The following is a 27,999-nucleotide window of genomic DNA, read 5'->3' as shown; positions in this document are numbered from 1 at the left end:
TGTCCACGGAATTCTCCAGGGAAGAATACTGGAGTGGGGTGCCATGCCCTCTTCCAGGGGATCTTCCCAACCCAGGAATTGAACCGGCGTCTCTTACATCTGCTGTGTTGGCAGGCGGGTTCTTTACCATTAGCACCACCTGGGAAGCTTAGTAGTTGTTGAAACTACTGAGAAGTAAAAAAGAGCATTTCTATATCAGTTTGTGTCAGTTTTCCTCCCTTTTCCCCTGAAGGTCCCAAAGTTAATGATGAAGAAGTTGGAAACACTTGTATATCAATTAATGAAACATCACTCTTATGTAAATAATGCAAACTCATTAGAAAGCAGCATGTTTTCCTTTTAATAGTATTTGTATTGGGTATCTCGGAGAAGGCAATGGCACCCCACTCCAGTACTCTTGCCTGGAAAATCCCACGGACGGAGGAGCCTCGTAGGCTACAGTCCACGGGGTCGCTAAGAGTTGGACGACTGAACGACTTGACTTTCACTTTTCCCTTTTATGCACTGGAGAAGGAAATGGCAACCCACTCCAGTATTCTTGCCTGGAGAATCCCAGGGACAGCGGAGTCTGGTGGGCTGCCGTCTATGGGGTCGCACAGAGTCGGACACAACTGAAGCGACTTAGCAGCAGTAGCAGTAGTATTGGTATCTGAGAAACACGTACATACCAGGACTTCCAGGGGCTCCAGGGGCACCACTGGGACCTGAGGACACATAACAGTAATTGTTTACAAAGACAGAAATATCCCCTCCTTCCGTTATTGAAATCTTAGATGGCAATATAATGATAATTACTAATACATATTTCATACTTTGCCTCTACTCTCACGTAAGTAAGTATGAGAAAAGTTCACTCATTTAGACAAACTGTGAAGAAGAAATGAAGTTCATCTTAGATGTCTAACACTCAAAAACAGGGAGGGGGTGAAGTAGGGGATTAAAGGCCATGAACTACCATGTATAAAATAAATAAACAATATGGACATATTGTATAGCACAGGGAAATACAGCCATTATTTTTTAATAACTTTACATGGAGTATAACCTACAAAAGTATTGAATCACTATGTTGTACACCTTAAACCAATATAATGTTGTAAATCAACTATAATTTATTTTTTTTAAGTAAATTATAGTGCTTTATCATCTTCAGATAACTCAACAGACATTTCCTAAGAGCTGTTCTATGTTTGGCACTTTGCCGGGATGATTCAGAGGCCAGAAGGTCAAATAGCCGAAATTGTCAACAATCTCAAGTTTGGCCTGGATCCATCTCAGATCACTTATAGCTATAACACTGAGTAGGGTTCTAACTCTTTGATGTATATTAGTAATTTGTAGTGAGCCTATCAGATTTTTTAAAACCTGTGTTTAATAATTATCTGTCCATTTGTTTAAAACAATGAGGATTTTTACATGTTTAAATAAAATTCTCCTTTGAAATCTTATTTATATCAATCATTTTCCTGGATCAGTGGTTCTCAAGCCTGCTACATATTAGAATTAATCTAAGGAGCTTCTATGACCTGCCAGTATCCAGGGCCCTCCTCCAGGCAATTACATCAGAATCATGGGGAAGAAATGCAGACATGGTTCTTATTCAGCAGTTCCTGGGGATTTCAATGTGCAGTGAGATACAGAGCTTATTAGCCAAAATCATCTCAACCCATCAAAAGGGACAGAATATAAGTCAATGTGACTTTAATTCACGGTCCTGGAAGTCAGGAAGCAAGGGCTTCAGTTCCTTCTTGTCCCTATTTGTGTCGATTTGCTCAAATGAGAGCTCTTCGGGGCTCCATTTTCTCTTATGTCATCCCTCTGGGACTGCTGGTTTTGGACACTCCCTCTCCCTGCCCTCTGGCTATGTTAGTGTCTTCCTATCAGATGTGGATGTTATGTCTAAAGATATTTAATTATGCATAAAGATAATCAGTTACCATCTACTGTATACCACCTAAGGAATTTTCTTAGGAAAATATGAAAATTAGGAAACATCAAAAAATACCACCACCTATGAACATTAGGAGACTGCCCCTTTCCTCTTGCAAATTCTAGGTCTATAAACCCATGCCTTGAAACACATTTTGCCATGAACAAAAGATACACGATGATCAGCAAATGCTTTAGGAAGAAAATTATTCTCACCCTGTGGGCCACGAGCTCCCTTGGGCCCTGGTAGGCCTGGAATTCCTTCATCTCCCTTTTCCTGGTATGCGTCATAATATTCTGTCTTAAAGGAAAATGAAATTGAAAAAAAAAAAAGATAGCTATTTATGGTAACTCACCAAATACAATTACTTCAATTTCTTCTTTTTTGACTAAAATGATACTTTCCTTGTTTTCTTGAATTCACAGGCTTATGTGTTAGAAAAATATGGCAGTTAGATATATAGGATGGATAAATTTAAAAGTTAAGCTGGTATCATGACATTGCATATTTCATCGGCTTTCATTTAGAAATACATTTTATGATGTGGCCCAAATCATATATACACACTTAAATATACATATACATATCTACATATATGTGAGTATGTATAGAAATGAAAGTTTTACAAAAGAGTAACTTCTTACAATATATGATCAACTCTGATATTTTTTATTCTATTTTATTTCATTTTTTAAAAATGCTTGTCCTGTGGACTAAATTTATTTCAAAGTACATTGGGACCTACACATCAAAAAATACTTCATTGTTTCTCTAAATTTCAGGACAGCATTGATCTTCAGACAAACGTTTTCTTAGTCCAAGGGCTGAGGATTATTAGTATTTCTGAAGTTATCAATGGACCTTCTGCTCATTTCCTTAACCATCTCCTTCCAAAGCAGAACTTCCTCTGAAGTCAGTAGAAGCTGCAGAATTATGTGGAATTGAGCATTAAAAAAAAAAAGATGGAAATATAAAAGTTTTTAAAAACTTTTTTCATATGCTGCATGGGGCCAATTAGCTTACTGACTTGTTTAAAGAACTATAACAAGAACTTTGTAGTTAAAACTGTATGTATAAAGTGAAAAAAAAGAATTCATAATAATAATAGTAATAACAGTGTAATAAACTCCTCCATCATAAAATCCATAAAGATATGTATGTACCTGCCAAGTATTGGCACAAAACAGCCTTTCATCTTCCCAGCAACCCCTTAAAAGGATCTTGGGATAGTCATCTGAATCATTTGCTTGCAAGGTAAAGAAGCTGAATTCTGAGACCCTCTTTCAGTTACTGAGTTAACTTACTTGGCCTGGGGGGGCGGTCTGAGAACTGCATTTGTAGGAGGACACAAACACACTCCCCCAGTAACTCCTCTGCCACCAGGGACCTTTCTGTCACACCTGCAGGTCTTAAATGGGAGCTCTGTTCTGCACTCGGAATGTGAGAACCACTGTCATCTGAGGCAGCAAAGGAAGGTAGCGGAACTCAGAGCCTGGGTCTCGTTCATACTCATCTCCTCAAGCTACAGAGTCACTATACACAGCATGGCCACCCCGTTGCCAGGAGCTGATGGACATCAAATTCATGTCCATGTGGGAAGGAGAGATCACCTGCCTCTAAGGAGTTTAAAAGTGAAGGTGTTAGTTGCTGAGTCATGTCTGACTCTTTGCAACCCTATGGACAATAGCCTGGCAGCCTCCTCCGTCCATGGAATTCTCCAGGCAAGAATACTGGAATGGGTTGTCATTTCCTTCTCCAGGGGATCTTCCTGATCTGGGGATCAAATCTGGGTCTCCTGCATTGCAGGTGGATTCTTTACCATCTGAGCCACCAAGAAAGCTTTGGCTGGGGTCATTGGCTTTTGCAGGCCCTGAATTAAACCCAAAGTTGAGCTTCTGCTGCCTCATAGTTCAGGGCTGTCATAACAGGGCCCAGAAGGTGAAGTCCTTCTCCCCCACCCCCGGTACCTGAGCTGTCCTTCCCTGCTGCCCTCCTATGCCCTCAAAGGTGCAGGATGACCTTAGGCTGGGCCGGTTTAGACAAAGGCTTTTTCTTCTCTGCAGCCCAGGATGGGCATTGCCAGTGCATTCCAAGGACCAAGTAGGACCAGATAAAAATATTTGTCCATGATCGAATGGACAAATAATGACAATAGCTATTTTTTTTGCCCTGAATTGATATAAAAGTAAATACTATAATCTCTATCATAGCAGTTAATAAGGGACACTGATTCAAAATTTCCTTGATATTTGGAAAGACTTGATCAAGTGTTAATATTGTCCTTCATTACACTTACTGGACCATGAAATCCTGGAGGGCCAGAGTTTCCTTTCCACCCCTGTATTGAAAGAGATTTACAAATTATGAGCACATTAATCAAAAGTATTTACATGTTAGGTACACTTAGAAATCAAAATGAATAGTTAAACAAATCTATGCTAAAACTGATGTTATTTCTATGAAATGTACAAGTCAAAATAGCACGAAAGGGATACTGACTTTTGATTATTTTCCTGGAGGGCCATATCTGAGGCAGAAATCCTATCTACAAGGTCTGGAAGAAGTGGCTCTTGTTCTCTAGGCTTCTTCCACATCACTCCCTTCAAAGGATGTTTGCATCAGTGCATGCTCTCCCTGTTTGCACCTGGACTAGAGACACAGGGAAGCCAGGCCATGGGTTGCAGGCAATTCCCAGTGTCCCAGCTATAGTCAACCTTTCTTACTGAAGAGGGCATTCCAGAATCCTACAGAAAGCCATAATACCATAGGATAAAAATCTTGACTCTGCATAAATATACCTATATAGGAAAATTATTTGAAATCTGTCACATGTTGTCAGAAATAAACTGATGTGAAACACAGTCCACAGTTCACCAATGATGACCGTTCGGTTCATTGTGACCCAGGTTGAGACTCACAGGGTTCAGACCATGCTTGACCTCCGATGAGCCGAAACTTCCTCCAATCACAGGTCCTTTCCAACTCCTTCCTCATGGGAAGCTGAAATCTCACTGGTCCTAAGCCAGCTTCCACTACACAGAACAGGTTTAATATCTTTCCCTTCAAGTGTTTAAATAAAGCCTCCACAGCTCTCCTTTCTTCCTAACAAATATGCTGAGGTAATTTAGTGAACGCTGACTGCAACTCCTTGCACCGAGTTTCAGGATGTGCGGAGGAAAAGGGTGAGAAAACCCAACCAATAATAAAAGCTGAAAGCAGATGTTAGGAAGGGAATTACCTTAATGCCATCTTCACCCCTTAACCCAGGGAAACCCTTGTCGCCTTTGGCTCCCTAAGAGAAGAGCAAGGTGAATAGATCAGAAGACACACTGATAATCAATTTCTTCTGTAGCAAGCAAAATGCTTTAAACTCTTTTTTTTTTTGGCGGAGGCGGGAAGGTGCTCAGATGACCTCTCTCCACCGAGAGGGTGTAACACTAAAAGCGCATGCATACTCAGTCGCTCAGTTGTTTCCGTCTCTGCCACCCCATGGACGGTAGCCCACCACGAGTGACTCTCAAAAACCCTTCTTGGTCTAATAGGACTGACTTTCATTACATCAATAGGCCAAGTCACGTCTTTACCTCAGTGCCAGGGAAACCAGGGGCACCATCTTTTCCAGGCTTTCCCTAAAATAAAAACAAAAGAAAAATATGTAACTTATGGATACTTTAATAAACACGAAAAACTTACATGATACGATCTCTTGATCTTAGGCAAGAAAGCCTAACTGAGGTTTCCTCAATTAGAAGGAAAAACTATTGCTTGCAGAACGGATGATGACCTTCTTCTGCCAAGAAAGGCAGAAGCCAGTCAGACTGGGAAGTCAGGGAGAGTCATAGGATTCTCCAGGCAAGAGTTAGACGTGACTGAAGCAACTTTGCACACATACACTATTCCATTGTATATATGTTCATCTTCTTTATCTATTCATCTGTCAATGGACACATGTTGTTTCCATGTCCTGGCTAAACTAGAGTTAGCCATCCAAGCTTAGAAAGAAAATCAGGGAAGCACTGAGCAGAGAAGTAAGCAGGAAAATTCAGAAAGAGAGAGGCATTCACAGTCAATGTATTTATTTGCAATGTTGGCAATTCCCTGAACTGCAGATGTGCCTATACTTAAATATACATATAAAAGGAATTTTACAGTGTTTAAAGAGAAAGGGCTGTTTAACTATTATGGGATTAACTATTATGGTACTTAACCTCCATGGTAAAATTGAAAATAATATCAGTTGAATATTTTTCCTAGAAAAAATATACTTTTCCCAGTGTATGATTTTTAGAGTTTTTAAACATGAGAATGCTGCCTGCTGGGTATTATGGGCTAAGTCATTTCAGTCCTGTGCGACTCCTTGTGACTCCATGGAATGCAGCCTGCCAGGCTCCTCTGTCCATGGGGATTCTCCAGGCAAGAATACTGGAGTGGGTTGCCATGCCCTCCTCCAGGGGGTCTTCCTGACCAGGGATGGAACTCTTGTCTTGTCTCCTAAGTTGGCAGGCAGGTTCTTTGCCACTAGTGCCACCTGGGAAGCCCTAAGCATCTTATACTTGCCACCTAGAAAATCCTGAGTACTGACTAATTTTGGGCTTCCCTGGTGGCCCAGATGGTAAAGAATCCACCTGCAATGTGAAAGACGTGGGTTCGATTAATTTAGGCTGCACATGACACTGATTTCCAAACTCACCTGCGGGCCTGGTTCTCCAGGAGCACCTTTTTCTGATCCATAAGATTCCCCAGGTGGCCCCTGTATCAATGAGAGTTAGGTCAAGTTTTGTAAATTACTGATCTTTGACTTACATCGATTTTTATTAACTTTTCCTTTCCATTGAAATTTTTGAAATGATAGTTTACCTAAGTGGGACATCTTATTTATGAATATTAAATTAAAAACAGATGCTATAAAATCAGATGCTGAAGATAAATCACAAGATGGGTGACAGAGGGTGCATGTAAAATAGTTCAGGGATTTCAGCTAGAAGTGGCCATAAAACAATTCTAGTATTTATGATCCCTGCAGTAAAATGCTATCGTGCTTTAGCTAATATTAAGCCTTAAAGGTAGATCATACATCAAAATATGCTCTAAGTTTCTATTTTTGTTTCAAGGGAACAATATGATTCTAAGTGACCTACGGAGGGTCCCGGGGGTCCGGACTGTCCCATGGCTCCTCGGTCTCCCTTCTCTCCCTTGAGGTCCTGTCACAAAAACAAGTTGACGTCATCAGAAAGAGAGAAAACAAGATATTATTGACTACATTTGGAAAAGTCCTCTAGCTGTCCAACGAACTGGATTTTCCAGTTACATCTATACCCTCTATTAACATAAAACATCACCATTTCTCACATTTTGAATTTTATACCTGTGAACCTCCTGAAACAATACACAAACATTTTGTATGCTACATTTTATTTTTTGAATTGAGGTATAGTAGATTTACAAATATTATATTAGTTTCAGGTGTACAATGTAGTGATTTAAGATTTTTCTATAGTATACTCCATTTATAGTTATTATAAAACACTGGTTATATTCCCTGTGCTGTACAATATATCCTTTCTACAGTCTCTTTTTTAAAAAAGAAAGTAACTTAGATCAAACTATATTAAACTAATTTAACTCCTGAATCAGTTTTCTATAAGCACAATCAGATCATTTCTAATATATTTTACTCTCATTTTTAATATATTGAAATTATTTTCACTGAGATCAATTATTTTCTGAGTAAATGTTATAATGAGGATTTGAGTCATTAATCAGGTTTGTTTTGGCCTTATCACATTTTATTAATATTTTGTGAAAATATAATTTTCAAAAACAATTTTTTCCCAATGTGAGTACTCTCTTGGGGTTATCACTTTTTTTAAAAAGTCATTTTTTATCTCCTGGGTCAAATCTCTGAGCTCTTAACGTTCTCAAGATTTTTTTTTAATCAATTTTTCAGCCAATAAAGCTTTAGATTTTATTAAATTTACTTTTGTTCATTAATTCTGAAAAGTTCAGTTATTTTCCTCAGGCAATATTTTTTCCAATCTTCAATGACAGTTATTATTTTGGTCATATTAAACTTCACTGTGTTTTAACTTATTAGCTTTGTTTGATAACTTCTATCACTAAAAGTTAATTATATTGAAAAGTGATGGCTAAGGTATTTCTTTTAGGGTGATGAAAATGTTCTAAAATTGTCCACGGTAAGTTGCACAACTCTGTGAATACACTAAAAGCCACTGAATTGCACACTAAATGGGTGAATTATATGTTATGTGAATTATACCTCAATAATGCTGTTAAAAATTAATTATAACTAAAATCCATGAATTCCTTCTTTAAAATGGTGAAAATTAAGCATGTAAATTATATTGCAATAAAGGTATTATCAAAACAATTAATGATAATTTTAAAAAAGAGAGATGATTTATGTTTACTTCTTAGTTTGTTGTTTAGTCACTCAGTCTTGTTCGACTCTTTTTGACCCCATGGACTGTAGCCCTCCAGGCTCCTCTGTCCCTGGTGTTTTCTAGGCAAGAATACTGGAGTGGGTTGCCATTTCCTTCTCCAATTTCTTAGTTAATCCACAGGAAAATTATTAGCTTCCCCCTCACTCCCTATTACCTGTCCCAAACATTTCAGGATCAACCTAGTGTCTAGGATTGGTGTATTATGCTGTGATGCACTTCTGAGCATCTGATTCAATTTTGTTCCCTGGTCTTTTCAGCTACCCCAATGTAGGAGCAAAAAGCACATGATAATTTCAGAATAAGAGTCACAGTGTCCTTGGAGAGGAATGGAGGCCACAGTGTCCTGGGGTTATAATGGCAGGGTAAAAATGTCCTATTTGATTCTGATAACACTCTACCCTTATTTTTAGGCCATTACCATCTTTCCCTGGTGGCTCAGTGGTAAAGAATCTGCCTGCCAAGCAAGAAACACAGGTTCAATCCTTGGGTCGGCGAGACCCCCTGGAGAAGGAAATGGCAACCCCCTACAGTATTCTTGCCTGGAGAATCCCATGGACAGAGGAGCCTGGCGGGCTAGAGTCCACGGGGTCACAATGAGTCAAACATGACTGAGTGACTAGATAGCAAAACAACTATGCAGTTGGATCAGAGACACACACCCATTTTGTTACCACCTGTTCAAAAATACAAAATGAAAACCCAACCTGTGTTAGGAACAGTGAGAGGGATGAGGATAAAGGGTAAGCAACATTAGATTGAGGCTCCTCTTTCAACAATCTTGAAAGTGGCTTGCCTTGAGTCTTCTCCACCTCGTGTTTTCCAGTTCTTGAGTAAAAGACAGGGAAAGAAAATCTAGAGACCCAGGCTGGCTGGACTGGAGTAATGCCATTACTGTCATTTAGTCACTAAGTCGTGACTAAGTCTTTGCAACCCTGTAGACTGTAGCCCACCAGGCTCTTCTGTCCATGGGATTTCCCAGGCAAGAATACTGGAGTGCGTTGCCATATCCTTCTCCAGGGGATCTTCCCAACCCAGGAATTGAACCTTTGTCTCCTGAGTTGGCAGGTAGATTTTTTACCACTGGGTCACTTGGGAAGTGGACTTAGGTGACAGAGCTTATAAAAGAGGTAAGGATCACGAGGGCCTCATGGCAGAGAGGGGAAGGCAGGAGCCTAATAATAAAACAGAAGAGTTACCGTTCTGTTATCAGGGCCAGTTAGAGTCACAATAACTGTTCCTGGTGGTCCAGGCGGTCCTGTTAATCCTTTCACACCCTAAAGACAAATGCATTCAGGAATTAAAAAAAAAAACTTAAGCTTAAGAGATCTACATTTCCTCTTTAGCTCTTACCTAAAAAATAAAGCAAACAAAACTTGAGACACATCATATACTTTGGTTTCAATCTGACTTAGTAAATAAAATGTGTATTAGTAAGTCTTTTGTTGTTGTTGGTCAGTTGCTCAGCTGTGTCTGACTCTGTGACCCCATAGACTGCAGCACTCCAGCCTTCCTTGTCCTTCAGCATCTCCTGGAGTTTGCTTAAACTCATGTTCATTGAGTTAGATAGTTAGATGCTATACAACTCTCTCGTCCTCTGTTGTACCCTTCTCCTCCTACCTTCAATCTTTCCCAGCATCTGGCTCTTTGCATCAGGCAGCCAAAGTACTGGAGCTTCAGTTTCAGTGTCAGTCCTTCCAATAAATATTCAGAGCTGATTTCCTATAGGATGGACTGGTTTGATTTCCTCACAGTCCAAGGGACTCTCGAGTCCTCTCCGACACCACAGTTTGAAAGCATCAGTTCTTTGGCGCTCAGCCTTCTTTATGGTTCAACTTTCACACATGTACATGACTAGTGGAAAAATCATAGCTTTGCCTTTATGGACCTTTGTTGGGAAGATAATGTCTCTGCTTTTTAATATGCTGTCTAGGTTGGTCATAACTTTCCTTCCAAGGTGCAAGCATCTTTTAATTTCATTTTGCAGCCCCCCAAAATAAAGTCTGTCACTGTTTCCACTGTTTCCTCATCTATTTGTCATGAAGTGATGGGACTGGATGCCATGATCTTAGTTTTCTGAATGTTGAGTTTTAAGCCAACTTTTTCACTCTCCTGTTTCACTTTTATCAAGAAGCTCTTTAGTTCTTCTTCGCTTTCTGCCATAAGGGTGGTGTTATCTGCGTATCTGAGGTTATTGATATTTCTCCCGGTGATCTAGATTCCAGGTTGTGCTTCATCCAGCCCAGTATTTTGCATGATGATACTCTACATGTAAGTTAAATAAGCAGGGTGACAATATACAGCCTTGATGGACTCCTTTCCCAATTTGGAACAAGTCTGTTGTTCCATGTCTGGTTCTAACCATTGCTTCTTGACCTACATACAGATTTCTCAGGAGGCAGGTAAGGTGGCCTGGTATTCCCATCTCTTTAAGAATTTTCCACAGTTTGTTGTGATGGATCATTGTCAAAGGTTTTAGTGTAGTCAGTGAAGCAGAAGTAGATGTTTTTCTGGAATTCTATTGCTTTTTCTATGATCCAGTTGATGTTGGCAATTTGATCTCTGGCTCATCTGCCTTTTCTAAATCCAGTTTGTACATCTGAAAGTTCTCCGTTCACACACTGTTGATGCCTAGCTTAAAGGATTTTTGAGCATTTCTTTGCTAGCATGCAAAATGAGTGCAATTGTGCAGTAGTTTGAACATTCTTTGGCATTGCCCTTCTTTGGGACTGGAATGAAAACTGACCTTTTTCAGTCCTGTGACCACTACTGAGTTTTCCAAATTTGCTGGCATACTTAGTGCAGCACTTTAAGAGCATCATCTTTTAGGATTTGAAATAGCTCAGCTGGAATTCCATCACCTCTCTAGCTTTGCAGTGATGCTTCCTAAGGCCCACTTGACTTCACACTCCAGGATATCTGGCTCTAGGTGAGTGATCACACCATTGTGGTTATCTGAGTTATTAAGATTTTTTTGTTTTGTTTTTACCTTATTGGAGTATAGCTGACTGACAATGGTGTGATAGTTTCAAGTGGACAGCAAAGGAACTCCGCCATATATATACATGTATCCATTTTTTTCCCAAACTCCCCTCCCATCCAGGCTGCCACATAACATTGAGCAGTATTCTTTGTGCTATATAGTAGGTCCTTGTTGATAATCCATTTTAAATACAGCAGTGTATACATGTCCATCCCAAAGCCCTTAACTATCCCTTTCCCCCATCCTTCTCCCTGGCAATCATAAGCTTTTCTCTAAGCCTGTGAATCTGTTTCTGTTTTGTATATAAGTTCATTTGTATCATTTCTTTTTCAATTCTGCATAAGGGTATCATCAGATATTTCTCCTTCTCTGTCTGACTTACTTCACTCAGTATGACAATCTCTAGGTCCATCCATGTTGCTGCAAATGGCATTATAAAGTGTGTTGTTTACTAATGAACCTAAAATATTTTGCCCACAAATAAACCATAGTATATAAATTACCCGCTCTCCTTTCTGTCCTAGCATGTTATCACCCATGTGACCCTGTAAGAAAAGACAAAACCAAATTATTTTTTTAATGAATACAAATATACAGTCTAAGCCCATTAAAGTTCCAGTGTTTGTAAATGAACACTTAGATTTTAATTGTAATGTTAGGATTGTAAAAGTTACTTTATTGCTTGGAGTAGAGTGGCAACATGTTTCTTTTAAAAGTAGAGATCTTAAAGTGCAGAAATTTGAAGGGAGTTACTTAAAAAAGCAAGTGATGGCATGAAAGGGTGTGGGGTGGAGGAGGAAGCCAGCTCAGAGGACATTTTTTTTGGCTTAGCCAGCCACCAGCTAGCTTTGAATCTGCTGGCTGGGGACGTAACTTCCTGATGCCCTGTTTTCTAGTCTTAAAAATAAGAGGGATGTGTAGCTGAACTTTAGGATTCTGACATTCAAAACTTAATAGAGAACTAAAAACAGAATTCAAGCTAACCTGACTTCATTAGTAAGTTAGAACTTGAGCTAAGTCTAATGTGAATCATCTCTCTTCAGTAAATCTATTGTTTCAACCAATGTCTCTTTGTTTCTTTGCTTCTGAGTTTGCAGATTTTCATCCCATTAGGCCACAAGCAGTAGAGAAAAGCTCAGGATGACAAATCAAAAGATTTTAAACTTTAGTTCTGCCAATTACTGTTTGATGATTCACTTAACCTGAACCTGTTCATTTCACAGAGTATGTATGTGTGTGTCTGTGTGTGTGTGTATACACACGCACATCAATGAAACAATAAATGTGAAAGCACATTGGAAAGTATCCTATACACAAAGGCCTACCTGATAGCAAGAGATACTGTGTTTAATACTAGTTTCTTGGTGAGGCTCAGCCCTCTCTCAACATTTTCTTACTTAAACTAATGAAGGAGATTAGACTATCCAGCCCCAAAATACACCATTTCGGCAGAAGAACTCTTTTGAGCTGAAGGCATTTGAGAAACAGGGAATGCAGAAAAAGTTCTCTCCTCTCTCCCTGGGCCTCAAGGCTGCACATAGATTTCCCCGCACGAATGTGTCACCCTCCCCTCTCCTGTACACAGAAGAGAAGACAACTCATCACTGGAGACAACACCAACTTAAATCTGCATAAACAAACTTCACTGAAATAACCCTTCTCTTCCACTAGTTTCCCCCATATATTTACCTTCCCACAATTTGTTGCCCCTAGAAGCTCACAACCCACTTCCTATGTCTTGATACTTCGCCACAAATGTATCACCCTTTGTTAAAATGGTATACAAGCCTCTGGGTCTGATTGCTTCTTTGGGGTTTTCATTTCATTTCTGTGAGGTCTCCATATGCATATGAAATCAACCTTTTTTCTCCTGTTACCCCAGTCACTGAACCTAAGAAGATAGAAGAAAAAGTTTTTTTTTTTTCCTCCCCAATCCTAACAGTTGGCTTTTGTAACAGAAAGACATGCAGGACCCTGTTTAATGAGCACAAGAACAGTCATCTTTTATTTTCTAGTATGAAGACAGGTTGGTTTTTGGAAGCAGCCCAGTACAAAAATGTATATGATAAAGTACTGGGAGATTGGCAGGACTATAAGAAATGGAAACTTATGGACTAGGAATCCTTGCTCTTTTCCCGACAAGGAGCTCCTTATAATTGAATTAAGACTCTTTGTATCAGAGATCAAGTTACTGAAGTGCAGGGAAAAGAGAACAAAGAGGTGCAGAACTGTTCACTTCCCCACTGGGGATTCTCGGGAGTCCCAAAGAGAAGCCCCAGCAGAGACCCGCATGTGCAATCAGACTGAGTTGGCTTTTAGATTGGTTAGGATGTTCTGGGTGGTACAACACATAGATTGCAATCTACCTTAGGTCCTGGAGGTCCCATGGTTCCCGGAAAGCCCTAGAAAAATCCATCAGTTAAAATTACAGCAGGTAGTGCACCAAGCCTACAACTCTGTTTAAAATTTTTAAGCTATGATTCTTTTATTAGTTATGACGTCTGTTACAATGGTGGCTTCATACTCACAAGGAATCCTGGAGGGCCAAGTGGACCCGCAGGTCCAGGAAAACCTGGAAGGCCTGGCAAACCCTTTAAATGAAGAGACGAATTAGAGTAAGTTTAAATTTACTTCTTACTGAAGAACAATGTCCATTAGTTAAATGCCTTAAATTATTTTGTAAAATCAGATCATAATGTTTCCCATTTACACCTGCAGTTAATTTCAGTAAAGGCCATGTGCCATGTATAACTACCAGGACTATCTTGGTGGTACTATCCTGGAGGCACCACCATCCTGGGGGTACTATTTCCAGAAAAATGACCAAAGTGCTTGCTTTACTTTAGAAGACTTCTAATATTTTTAGAAAAATTTCCTCTCTCTGCCTCTCTCTCTGTCTCTTGCCAAGCATGCTCCTACCTCTGGATCCTTCCACCTGCTTTCCCTCTGCCTAGAATCCTCTTTCCCCAGATGTCTATCTCTATGACTCATTTCTGCTCCCTTTTCTTGTCTTTACTCAAACATTGTCCTTTCCATGGGCCTTCCTGTGCATCCAATCTAAAGCCATAACACTCCTTCTAACCTAGATGCTTCCTATCCCCAACCCAACATTAATTTTTCTCCTCAGCATTTATTGCTATCTAACACAACACACAGGTGGTAATTTACATTTTGAAATATTTTCTCCTTCTAAAAGGCATGTGCCACGAGGGCAAGAATTTTGGTTAAATTGTTTTTGGGGATTTGTGCACTGTGGTATCCCAGAGCCTAAATAGCTCCTGGTACCTAACTGGTAGGCGGATGTAAGGAGGATTTCTTGTAGAACTGAAGGTCCCATTCTTGTACTTTCAGCAGTAGCACGTTGTAGTACATTGCCAACACTCCATACACATTTAAGGGATACAGCGTGTCCCGGATTGCTACTGTCTCCTATTACTAGATTCCCCACCCTCAGCATCTGACCCCTTAACGCTTCCTAAGCAAACTAACAAGCAAACAAAAAACAAACCAGGAGCCATCGACTTTTGTGTCTCTTCTCAAAAGCTATGATGGGGCTTCCTTGGGGGTCCAGTGGTTAAGAATCCATCTTGCAGTGCAGGAGAAACCAGTTTGATCCCTGATCTGAGAAGATCCCACATGCCACCGGGCAAAATAAGCTCATGAGCCACAACTACTAAGCCTGTGTACCGTAACTGCTGAAGCTCGCGTGCCTAGAGCCTGTGTGCCGCATCAAGAGAAGTCATTGCAATGATAAGCCTGCACACCACTGCAGCTTAGAAAAAGCTCGAGAGCAGCAACAAAGACCCAGCACAGCTGAAAATAAGTAAATAAATAACATTCTCTGATGGCTTCTAATTGCATCACTGTTCAGTTTTGCAGCCCATCCCTCACCAGCTGGCATGGTTCACTAGATGGATGTTCAACAGCCTTAACTCAAACTCTTTGACTTGCTCAGGCAAATACCAATCTCTACCCAGGAATTTTCACATGTATTCCGGAATTAAGATATTTCTAATTAATCTGAAAGTTAGTATCAAAAGACTGCTTTGAAACATGAAGTAAAGGATATTCAGCTGAACAGCTGTTTCTTTGTATCTATTCTGGATCACCCTCAGGCAACAAGCATAGATGTCAGAAAGCAAACTATTCAGTAGGAGAAAGATGCATTTAAATAAAATATTACTATCATGCATAATTTACAATAAGACTGTTATTTAATATTACAGTTTTAAATTATATTCGATGTGGGATACAAACCTATCCTGGATTTTGACAAATACTAAGAGGAACATCACCATTCCTTGAAAACTCCTCCTTAAGATTTAAGAAAGCTTGGGTGATTGAGACTTGAGAAGAGATTAAAATACATATGTACAAAAACATCTTTTTTATATGAGCTTAATGCAGTTTCTTATAATGAGGTGAAAGTTTTAGAATAAAACGAAATATATAAATAGGAGAAATATGAACGTGAAAAATATTTTTAAGAGGGTGAGAAAGATATAGGGAGAGGAAGAGAGAGAGAGAAAGAAGAGAAAAAAAGAGGTAGAAAGAGACAGAGAGAGAGAGATGGAGAATGATGGAGACCTTCTCTGAAGTGTGTACCTGGAATCCAGGAGCTCCTGGCAACCCAGGGTCACCTCTTCCATCAAGGCCTACACCTTCTCCTTCAGCAGGAGCACCCTTGAAAAGGAAATTCATCAAACATCAGCAGCATTTTATCTTTAAAATGTCTTTAAATGATTATTCAAGGTCATACTGTTTCAAGGATAAAAGCGCTTCCGGGATATATAGTTAGAGAAATGCTAGAGGATTTTTTAGTTATTCTGTTTTGAAGAATTCAAAGCATTTTCATGTTTTCTAAAATTGACCATTGACTATAGAGGGAAGACACAAGAATAACAGACCACTTCCCAAGACACCAAAATGAGTGGCACTTCCTGATCTAGAATCTGGAGTCCTAAGCATAAGATCAGTTCTCCTTTCCCAGACCTTATTTTCCTAAAGGATGATACAAAGCTTGTACTCCTTAAGACATATTTATGACAAAAAGTAGAAGACGCTCAATAGGAATAAATATCATTTCTGAATTAATCATGAAATCTGATTTGTAATGACATATCTTAATAGATGTGCCTTTCATATGTACAATTAGAGATTTTTCAACAATAACATGCCACAAATCACTTACCTTTTCTCCTTTCAAACCAATGACACCCTAGGGAAAAGAGCATCATATGAATAACTAGAGGCAAATCAAATATAGAACATCCCTGCTTTGTCCTTCTCTCTGCTATTCTGCTTTCTCTTCCTGCTGTAAACTTCCTACTGGCGTTTACATTAGTTCAAGTCTTTCTCATTTAAACAAAGTGTATGTCAGTCGATTAGTCGTGAGACACCATGGACTGTAGCCATCAGGCTCCTCTGTCTATGGAATTCTCCAAGAAAGAATACTGGAGTGGGTTGTCGTTCCCTTCTCCTGGGGATCTTTCTGACCCAGGGATTGAACCTGGGTCTCTCACACTGCAGGCAGATTCTTTACCATCTGAACCACCAGGGAAACCAGTCTCCCCCTGAATACACTGCCTCATCCTGTCTTATCTATCGTTCCTGTCATCTATAAATTACTCACTTTGTTCATCCCCACTTATTCCTTAGGCTCATATCTGCCTCCTGTCATGGAAATGTTGTTGTTCATTTGCCCAGCTGTGTCCAATTCTTTGCAAACTCTATGGACTGCAGCACACCAGGCCTCCCTATCCCATATCCCTTGCTAAAGTCTGCAATGACTTTGATGTTATAGAAACCAATGACAAAACATTAGTTCTTGTCTTAGTGAACTTCTCAACAGCACTAAGAAGCTGTCTGTCACTCGCCTTTACTGGAATTTATTAAAATGGAGATGAGTCCAAAATGGAATCACTCCTGTTAGGTCCAGTGCAGTAAACCAAGACTTAATACCTGCCTTGACTGTGGTTTTAACCTTCTCCAGGAATGTGACCTTTGACCAGCCAACCTGGAACTTCCCGGTCAGCACTAATAAGATACTCCACCCAATAGCCCCTTCTGTTCCCCTTAACAGGCTACCTTGTCTAAGACAATGTCTTCTTTGTTAATAAAACAATACATTCTTTGCTAAGAATGTCATATTTCCATTCTCTCTGTGACTTTAAAATCCTTTGCTCTCTATGGCTGGAGGCAGAAACCCTTTCCTTGCTGGACAGGATGCAGCTGGGTTCGTGAATCATCTAATAAAGCCAGTTAGATGGTCAGATTTACTCAGCTGAATTTTTGTTATTTAACAATATCTTTCCTGGGCTTACAGAATACACCCCTCTTGCTTTTCTTCTACTCCCAGGGCCCTTCTTTCTTTACAGGCTCATTGTCCTTGACCTCGCTTCACATGCTAGAGCTCTCTAAGCCCCACTTTCAAGGCCCTTCTCTCCTCTCTTCCATCCTTGAGTCACCACCACCCATCCAGATGTCTCCCACTGTCTCTCAGATCTCTACTTCAATGTCTCAAAAGCAAAATAAAGTCTCAAAATGCAAACTCCAGTGCATTTATTCATTCCTTTCTCAACTACTGGTCTCTCCAGGTGGCTCTGTGGTAAAGGATCTGCCTGCCAATAGAGGAGACAAAAGAGACGTGGGTTCAATCCCTGGGTCGGGAAGATCCCCTGGAGGAGGGCATGGCCACCTGCTCCTGTATTCTTGCCTGTGAAATCCCATGGACAGAAGAGCCTGGTGGGGTTGCAAAGAGTAGTCAGATGTCTACTGTTGACTGACCTCAACTTCCCCAAGGTCATGACTGATTTCTGTATATGATCATTTCAAAGGAAACTCCTTGTACTTGCACATCATATCTTGGATGGGGAGTTGGCAACATAAACCTACCGGTATCCCTGGGTAGCCTGGTGTCCCCCGAAGTCCCGGGAACCCTGGCTCTCCCTAGAAGACACATGGTGCTTGTCACTCTTCTTAGTTGTTCTAGAACAGCCTATTGTGATAGTTCCCCTGTTTCTTGCTTCCAACCCTGCAGCAGTACGTTTAGACAAAGTAACCCAAATTCCTCACAGCTACTGGATCATGAGGCTAAAGACTAGAAAACCATTATCTTAATTGAAAACAGGATTAGAAACTACTGTTTCTCAAATTGTGCATAAACGGCAAAAGGATAATTGTGCCAAGAACTTTTTAATGGCTGCTTCCTTGAAATTTTTGTAATTAGTCCTTTCATGGCCACCATCCTGGGGAAAAGCAGAGTGAAGTCAGGAGACAAAGGAGATGAGTGCACCTCGGAAAGCTCAGTTTTTCTTTTCCAAAAACCAACTTTGTATTCTAAGCTTTAGTTTCTGGTTTATATTCAATCACAACCTCAGATGCAAGTATCTGCTTGAGCCCTAGTCATCTTTCTGTGGGAGAACATGAGAGAACTTCCTTAAAACATAATCTGAAAGCAAGATGGGTGGAGGGAGGGGGAATTGTGTGCAGGCAGTCAAATGGTACTCCAAACTCACAGCTATAAGATAAACAGTCCTAGGGATACAATGTAAATGTGAGAAATCTAATTAACACTGTTAATTTTTAAAAGTTAAGAGAATAAAGCCTAAGAATTATTGCACACACAAAATTTTTTCCTTCTTTAATTTTGTATCTATAAGAGATGGTGAGCTCACTAAACTTATGATGATAATCATTTCATGATGTATGTAAGTCATTATGCTGTACACCTTAAACTTAGGTAGTTCTATGTCAATTACATCTCAGTAAAGCTGGAAGAATAAAGAAAAAAGCATGAGAAGAAAGAAAATCATCACATTTCTGTCCTGAAGACATATACCACTGGTTCTGGCCAAAACAACATTTCAAGGAAAGGCTAGGCCATCTCATTGCTATGTCACCCAGGTTGATTCATTTAGCAAAACACTAACTAACCATCTCCTGTGTGAGAAGATACATACCTTGGAACCATTGCATCCTGGCAAACCAGCAAGTCCATAAGGTCCGGGATGGCCCGGGATGCCCTAAAAAACAGAGAAAGTCTCAAAAAGAAAAGATAATCAGGCTCTGGGCCAGGTATAAACAGCGCAGAGCACACAGTGGGAAAAGACAGGCTAATGTAGGCAGTTATTTAAGTATAAATGGTTATTTAAATAGTTAAGTAGTAAACTGGCTATTTTAGATAATTTAAATTAAAATCATAGGAAATAACATAGGCTGATTAAAACCATAAATTATCAAGTGAGATATATTATTTAAGATAAAGCAAAAGGTCTTTCTATACAAAATGAGTCCATTAACATGCTGTGTTAAGCTGGGGAAAGGAGAAGAGGAAAGTGTGCACAGTGGTAACTATCTGATTATTTTTATCCCATGCTATTAAGTAGATTTATCCTATTCTATTCTATTCTGTCTCATCCCATCCCATCCCACCCCAATCTATTCCATTCTATTCTGCTTACATTTCAGAAAATACAATTTGACTTGATATCCTATAAATCCACACTCTTAATACACTATTATTCTGACATTTTCATCATGTAGCAAAAACATAATACTCATTTTCTTGTGTTAGTGCTTTAACATCTTTATTAAAATACTTTTATTCCATTTACACATTTTCTACTACTTACTGGAAGTCCAGGAGGACCTGAAAAGCCTGGTAATCCAGTTATTCCCTAAAGACACAGAAAAGAAGAAAGATGGCAAGGAAAAAACCAAAAATTTTCAACCTGTAAACAAAACATGATCTATCATTCCAATAACCCCATTCTGTAACTATCGTGGGAACAGCTAAAAGCGATTTGAAACACACAAAAAAGCTTGACAAACTTTGTAAATCTTACATTTATATAACTTCTCAAAAAAGACACAATTAAGATCATTTTTGGCTTTTTGGGGGGGTAGATTTTTTTAAGGCATAATTTGCATAAAGTGCTCCAATCTTCCACCAACAGATTGAGGAATATTTACCTGTGTACATACGCACGTTTTGGTGATTCCCACCCAACCAGACACAGAACCTCTCCACCACCCCAGATGGTACCCTTATGCAACTTCCCAGTCGATTAACACCTACCCCCACGGGAGTAACCACTATGTAGACTTCTACCATTATAGGCTGCTTTTACCTGCCCTTTTTACTGCTTTTACCTGATCTAGAGAAGTGGATCACACAAAACCTACTCCTTTGTGACATCTGTATAACTTTCACCGTCCCGGGATTCTTTTTACTTTTTTAAAACAAGATTTTTCATCAAACAAGTGGGATAGACTGGTTGGACTACTAACCCTCACGCCTTTGGCACCAGTCAGTCCTGGAGATCCTGGAGAGCCCTAGATCCAAATGCAAAAAACAAAAGGTAAGCACTGTGACAATTACTTGGCACTAATAGGCCCATACATGAAAGGTCCTAGTTTTATTCACACGCCATGCAGTTTTGCTCTTGCGATTATTTCATTGTTAACACGGTTCAATTGCTTGCTTGTTTCATTGGCGCTATAGTTATTTATCCGAAAGGACAAACAGAAATCCATTCATACCCCTGCTACTCAAGGTGGGGGGTCCAACAGTAGCATCATCTGGGAGCTTGTTAGAAATGCGCCATCCTGGGTCTCCCCCACCTCCCAGACCTATTGATTCAGAATTTGCATTTCAACAAGATTTGATGATGATTCTTGCTCACATTAGTGTCTGAGAAGGGCGGCGGGAAAAGCCCCACATTAGCCAGACAGCTGCCCTGGGCTGATAAGTATGAATGACACAATTACAACGGCGGACGAGAATGGCAGGCAATATTTCCGTGCATGAGAACTACTTTATTAACAAAATGTGCCTGGCAGGCACAAATAAATAAATAGCAAACCGAGAACTGCCTGAACCAGAGATAAGCTTGCTTTGAACACACAATGAATACACGTGGAGGTTCTGTTTCTTAGAGAATAGCCCCAAACAAAACTGTTTTAACAAGACCACTTGGTGTGAAAGTTCCACTGTCCTCCAAAAGTTTTTCTTCATTCCTGAGAGTTTCAGTATGTTTTGGTATTTCTGATTATTTGAGGACAGGGTTGTTACAGAGACTTCTGAGACCGGACGGTCAAGGCCAAAGTCTTCTTGTCTGAAGTGGAATTCGTAGGTGCGTGACCATGACCCCCTCCTCTGTTGGGGGCTGTCTGTAATCTGCAGATGCCAGAAGCGTGACTTACAGGTTTCACTTCGCCATTGTAAACTGTCCCATATAGAAAATATTCAGAATGAAGACCTTTATAAACCTGCAACACCTTTTTAATCAGGTTTTAATATTCTCTGATTGCCTGCCTTTGGTTAAATTATCATTTGTGGCTATATCTTTAAGCTATGGGCTTCCCAGGTGGTGCAGTGGTAAAGAATCTGCCTGCCAATGCAAGAGACTCAAGAGATATGGGTTCAACTCAACCCACTCCAGTATTCTTGCCAGGAAAATCCCGTGGACAGAGGAGCCTGGTGGGCTACAGTCCATGGGGTCACAAAGAGTCGGACACAACGCAGAACACAACATAGCAGCTCTAAGCTTTAGTTTACTATATCAGTTTTCTGGATGAATGTTACGGAATACCTACACCTGCACATCATGTAACCCACACAAAGCACCATGTGTTTACAACCATAATTTTAATTCATTACTGACTTCTCTAAAGAAAAGCTAAGGAAACCAGCAGATCGGAGTGCAGAAAACAAAACAAAAAGGAGTGAGTTAGCATTAGGCTGATCTTAAGTCCAGTGCTGAAGTGACAAATTCCCCCTCCAGGGAAATGGAGGAAAATCGGAGACCACACCCTGAAGGAACGTAGCAGAATGTTCAGACACTAAATATCCAGAATCTAAACCACTTTTTTCATATTAGGATTAGAGAAAGGAGAAATGAAGAAACAGAAGGCATACATGAATATAGTAAAGTAGAATCCCTGGAAAACAGTAAGTTTTGCAGTGTTTCATTTTTTTGGCTGTAGGAATTTGATTCTGGCATCATATAATCCTGGATTTGAACTCTGATTTTACCACCTATTAGTGTGTAACACAGGACAAATTGCTTCACGCTCTGAGTATCAGTTTCCTCGTCTCTATGATGAAGATAATAATATGTCACCATCGTCATGACCAATGAGATCAATGTGAGGAGTAAAAGAAATCCAGACAAGAAGAAATGTCCCAATGCCTGACTCCGAATAGGTGAAACACACTGACTGAAACCGCCCACACTAGCCAGGCACCGTGGTAACCATTTGTGTGTTATTTTACGACAGGAGGGTCTGGTAAGGAACACAGAACTAATAAGCTACCACCAACCGGAAGGTTTGGGAAAGGTCAAAAGGAGACGCCACATATCCTGCCACTTCCCAGAATCCTCCTCGCTGGAATCCATCTTGGCTGAGCGATGCGTGCGCCACCAGGAAGGACCCCCAAGTCAGAATGATTGGCCAGAGACAACCCGTAAACTAACCCCATCGCCATAAAACCTGAGACTGCAAGCCACATGGCGGAGCAGTTCTCCTGGGTTCCCTTACCCGACTGCTCTCCACCCGGTGCCTCTTCCCAGTAAAGTCTCTTGCTTTGTCAGCTTGTGTGTTTCCTCGGACCATTTATTTCCGAGTGTTACACAAGAGCCTTGGAAGGGGTGCCCCTTCCTGCAACAAATTCACATAAAATGTTACCCAAATATTCTGTAACATTACTTACGAAATTTAAAAAGATTTAAAATTATAATTTAAAAATTATAATCACCTTCCACAACTTATTAGTTAGTTGATAGCTTCCGGGAAGCCAGCAGTCAGGGGAGTGACCCAGAGGGTGCGTGAGAGTCCAGGCTTGAGTCCAGGCTTAATTCCATAGCAGAAAAGAGCCATCAGCAAATCTAGTGGTTATGCAGTTATTTAGCAAATCCTCTAGGGCATTTATTTAAACAAAGCCCTTTGTTGTATCACAGACTTTAGGATAAAAATGTGTGATGAGTGTGAAGGGCGGTGGGCTCTGGTAAGAACCTTAGGAGGCCTGAGTCTGAAGAACCCAGCTGAGAAACAGGAACCCAGGAAAGAAGGAAAGCATGGGGAGGGGAGAGAAGAGAAAGGAGGATTCCAGAAACAAAGGCATGTGTTTCAAGGAGAAAAGAGGGAGCCACACGCTGGAAACAAAGCAGAGGGGTCCACATCAGACAAAGACAGAGTATTCTTCGTTGACCTTTTGGGGGTCGAGGGCAAAGTGGAGGTCATGGGTTTTCAGGGAGGGAGCAGAAGGCAAATTGTTGCTGGCTAAGGAGTGAATAGATGAACCACAGCCAGTGTGGTTGGTTCTTTTTTTTAAAGAAGTCTGACTGAGATAGGAAAGACAGAGAAAGGATGGCAGTCCTTGGATTATAGTGCTGGAAAGATCCAGAGGAAGTTATGTGCTGGTATGGGTTTTGCATAAAGATGGAAAGAGAAAAACCAATAACCAAGTTGAAATATCTGAGAAAGAAGACACACCATCAGAATGCGATTCTAGTGGAAATCCCAGTGACCAGGATACAGGTAGAGGACAGGGCTTGAATGGAGGCAAAAAAACACCTCACGAGGGGCCAATGCAGGTGTTCAGTTCAGTTTGGTCGCTCAGTCGTGTCCGACTCTCTGCGACTCCATGGACAGCAGCATGCCAGGCCTCCCTGTCCATCACCAACTCCTGGAGTTTACCCAAACTCATGTCCACTGAGTCGGTGGTGCCATCCAACCATCTTATCCTCTGTCGTCCCTTTCTCCTCCTGCCTTCAATTTTTCCCAGGATCAGGGTCTTTTCAAATGAGTCATCTCTTCAATGCAGGTGTGGAGACCCCTAAATCAGGAAGTTGGAGGATGTGGAGCTGAGGACTGAAAAATACTGATAAGTCTTTTCTTTTTTTTTAATTGGAGTATAATTGCTTCGAATTGTGGTGCTAGAGGAGATTCTTGAGAGTCCCTTGGACTGCAAGGAGATCAAACCAGTCCATCCTAAAGGAATTTAGTCCTGAATATTCATTGGAAGGACTGATACTAAAGCTGAAGCTCCAATACTTTGGCCACGTGATGTGAAGAACCAACTCACTAGAAAAGACCCTGATGCTGGGGAAGATTGAAGGCAGGAGGAGAAGGGGACAACAGGGGACGAGATTGTTGGATGGCATCACTGACTCAATGGACGTGAACTTGCGGAAACTCCAGGAGATAGTGAAAGACAGGGAAGTCTGATGTGCTGCAGTCCATGGGTCGCAAAGAGTCTGAGACAATGTGGTGGCTGAACAACAATATAATTGCTTTACAATATTGTGTTAGTTTCTACTGTACAGTAACGTGAATTAGCTATATGTATACACACATCCCCTCCTTCTTGGATCTTCCACCCACCACCACCCCCATCCCATCCCTCTAGATCATCAGAGTGCTGAGCTGAGCAGCTTCCTAGCTGCTATATAGCTAATTTACACATCTTAGTGTAAATACATTGATATATATATACTTCCATTTGTAAAATAGATAGCTTGAAATAAGAAGCAGTTCTGAGGGCCCAGCTAAGACTGGAGCAGGAATTAACCATGGCATCCATTGTCACAAAGAAGCTTAAATGGACTGGGGATTTTCCAAACTCATAGGCTAACATACCTTGGGTCCTTGTGGTCCAGGCAGGCCTTCGGGACCTGGGTATCCCTTCTGGCCAGGAGGCCCAGGGGGTCCTGGGAAGCCTTTCTCCCCCTGTTAAGACCAAAACAAGACAATACACACACAGAATAGCAATGCCCAGGAGTAAACATAACCATCATTTTCTTTTCTTTATGATATAATGATAACATTTTGCACATTTTTTCCTTGGATTAAAAAAAAAAAACACTCAACACTAAGTGTAATAGCAACTGGAATGTTTCTGTTAATATTTGTCTGTAGGCTTGAAAGCATTTGTCTTTGGTCTTCTGGAAACTCGACTTTTACCCAAATGGCAGAGCTACACAGAGCAGAGATTCAGGGAATCAAGAATTGAGAGGGAAAGCCCAGTTAGAAAGATGGAGGTTGGTGGAGGGTGTTTTTTGGGGATGGAGAGAGAGTGACAGTCAGGTTCAGGAATGTCTTGGGAGTGTGCATAATTGCTATGTAGCTCGAAAGAACAACACACAGGCTATGAGTTTCAGTCCTTTCTTGATTACATAGGAATTAGTAATTCAATCTGCTATTTGTGGAGGAGATGCAGGAGAGATATCAAGAGTGGCAAAACCAAAAGTGTGAGCTACATAGTTAAGAGATGATATTATGGGAAAGCCCTTAGGGATTAGGGAGTAATTTTAGGCCCAGTGAGGGACATGGTTCTGCCAACAAATAACCTTCCCATGAACACAGATCCTGGGATTACTCTTCAACAGTTAAGGCCACTGGTTTGATTCAGATAATCTAGTAGACAAATGGAAACTTAGATTTTTGAAACAGAGCAAGTCAGGTATTTTACATGGTGTGTGCACACACACATCCAATAAAAAGAGAAGCAGAAGAATTTGCTAGGCCCCTCTCAAGACTGTTACCTTCACACTTTGAATAGCATCTCACCCAGAGGAGGGATTCAATAAATGCTTCTTGAATGAGAGAGTGAGTCATAGCTTTTCAACACGGATCTGAACATACCACTTTCACAGCTTCAGGAAAAACTCTAAATCAAACTACACATGAATTATAGAATACTTTAAATATGGTAATTTTTATTGTAATTAACATGCAAATTATTTTGTCTAAAGAGCTTAAAATGCATTCTTTTAAAAATATTTTTAAGCAGTCATCTTTCAATATTGTTAAGCAATTCATTAGCGTATCTGAGAAAAGGGTTTTGTAAACAAAGGAAAAATTTTAGTTCTGGCTCCGTCTTAATTATCACAAATTGAAAGTTAATGGAGCGAATTAATGAGATTTCACGGCACTCATTTTTTACTCCAATTCTGCAATGGAGCTACTTTGTCTCGCTGAATTTTTGCCTCGAGAGAGTGCTTGTTCAAGATTCTTCCACCAGAGGGCGCCCTCACACCAATGCTGCAGGACAAACTCGGAGGGTTTGTGTCAAAGTGAGTGAATCAGGCTGTTTTCAGTTCTCTCGCCTACTGCGACAGTGTAAATAGGGGATACCTACGGATCATTCTCATAAACTTTCTTTTTCTTTAACTTACTATTTTTTGTTTCCAGATCGAGAGAGTTACAGTAATTGCCCGAATTTATACCAGTTATCTGAAGCTCCCCTCCAAGGCCTTTCCACCACTCCAGGTTAATATTTATACACAATTACTTTAAAATTGTTTTTGGGGAAGGACTTCCCTGACTGTTAACACCAGTGGTTAACACTTCACCTTGCAATGCAGGGAGTGCAGCTCAATCCCTGGTCAGGGAGCTAAGACCCCACGTGCCTCCTAGCCAAAAAACCAAAATGTAAAACAGAAGCAATATTGCAACAAATTCAATAAAGACAAAAAAAATGGATTTGGGGAATGGAATATGGTACTGCTGATCTGTCTACTATGAATGAAGGAAGAGTGTGACTCGTTAATGAGCTCTATGGAGAAAAGAAGCTGAATGAAGATTTTGTTTTTACCTTCTCCCCTTTGGGCCCATCACAGAAGCACTGGCCTTTGTCTTTACAGATACAGCCCTAGGAAGAGAGAAAGAGAAAGGGTTTTGTTTAAAAATGGCTTAATAAATTCCAACTGACAGAACAAAAGCAAACATTTTTCTGTTCCCTGAGCATCAAACACCATTTAGCAGGAGTCCTGTGATACCGTAGCAATTTCTAAATAGAAACAGAGTAGAAAAGTGAGATGTATATAGAACTGTCAGATAACTGTACATCATTTTTATTGTATTTAGGAATTTCAAGTGATTTATTCATGGAAAAGATCAAGTCCGCTCTCCTTTTTTTTTCAGAACAATATATAGTTGAATCACGTGAAATTGCCACTGTTGTAGGGAGAAAGTGGTCTAATATTTGCAGATTTCTTGGCTCAACAAAATAAATGTAGCTGAATTTGTATATATTAACTGGTGATATCTTCTGTAGATAATTCTGGAGTTTTCTTTTCCTGAAATAATGTTTAAGACTGAAAAAGGATGATCAGTATCCCTCATGTATTTTCAAGAACAAACTAATTCACTGATGCTGATATCAAAATGCTGTTTCTTATTAAAAAACAAAACCAAAACCTGAGCTGCCATCTTGGGAACTCACACATCTAAATGGTCACTTAGACCCACTTACAACCCGAGCTTTCACACCTATGCTCGTGCCAACACCTCTAATAAAGGTGTTTTTATTTATTGATTTTACGAAGACTAGTTTTTAAATTCCTCTCTGCCAGCAGAGGAAGAGAGAGAGAAATAGTTTTAAATGGTGGATCTAAACATTTTGGACACACATTCTATGGTTATACATTTACCTTTTTTGGGGGGGGTGTTAGTATTAACTGAAAATTAGTTTATTTTCCCCAGGAAAAAATATTAATTGACATCAGAGGCAGAGCAAGCCTAGGAGATGTGCCGGCTGGTAGGAAAAATAGAAAGAAATTGCCTCAGAGAGTCCCAAAGTGAGGACTCTGTGCAATCAAAGTAAAAATACACAGGGGATT

At 40.2% G+C, this 27,999-nt stretch overlaps 1 protein-coding gene across 3 annotated transcripts in view; it reads right to left on the bottom strand.

Moving 5' to 3' along the window:
* COL4A3 (collagen type IV alpha 3 chain) overlaps positions 1-27,999 on the bottom strand; it is a 151,460-nt gene that overhangs the window by 47,187 nt on the left and 76,274 nt on the right. For 2 of the 3 annotated variants that reach the window (XM_081584678.1, XM_081584679.1), the window contains exons 2-20: positions 26,973-27,029; positions 25,016-25,105; positions 20,663-20,707; positions 20,005-20,049; positions 19,333-19,395; positions 18,266-18,319; positions 16,563-16,589; positions 15,977-16,054; positions 13,900-13,962; positions 13,738-13,773; positions 11,875-11,916; positions 9,588-9,665; positions 7,069-7,131; positions 6,621-6,680; positions 5,515-5,559; positions 5,169-5,222; positions 4,227-4,268; positions 2,146-2,230; positions 669-704 (exon numbers count right to left, since the gene is read on the bottom strand). In XM_081584678.1, coding sequence (XP_081440804.1) covers positions 669-704; positions 2,146-2,230; positions 4,227-4,268; positions 5,169-5,222; positions 5,515-5,559; positions 6,621-6,680; positions 7,069-7,131; positions 9,588-9,665; positions 11,875-11,916; positions 13,738-13,773; positions 13,900-13,962; positions 15,977-16,054; positions 16,563-16,589; positions 18,266-18,319; positions 19,333-19,395; positions 20,005-20,049; positions 20,663-20,707; positions 25,016-25,105; positions 26,973-27,029 — 1,063 coding nt within the window. Of the gene's footprint in view, positions 1-668; positions 705-2,145; positions 2,231-4,222; positions 4,269-5,168; positions 5,223-5,514; positions 5,560-6,620; positions 6,681-7,068; positions 7,132-9,587; positions 9,666-11,874; positions 11,917-13,737; positions 13,774-13,899; positions 13,963-15,976; positions 16,055-16,562; positions 16,590-18,265; positions 18,320-19,332; positions 19,396-20,004; positions 20,050-20,662; positions 20,708-25,015; positions 25,106-26,972; positions 27,030-27,999 lie in introns of all 3 variants that reach the window. The other variant, XM_081584680.1, reaches the window with a different exon arrangement.

This window comes from Giraffa tippelskirchi, chromosome 3, assembly GCF_054371585.1.
Source record: "Giraffa tippelskirchi isolate mGirTip1 chromosome 3, T2T-mGirTip1v1.2.pri, whole genome shotgun sequence".
NCBI lineage: Eukaryota > Metazoa > Chordata > Mammalia > Artiodactyla > Giraffidae > Giraffa > Giraffa tippelskirchi.
This window is presented reverse-complemented; position numbering and strand designations above follow the sequence as displayed.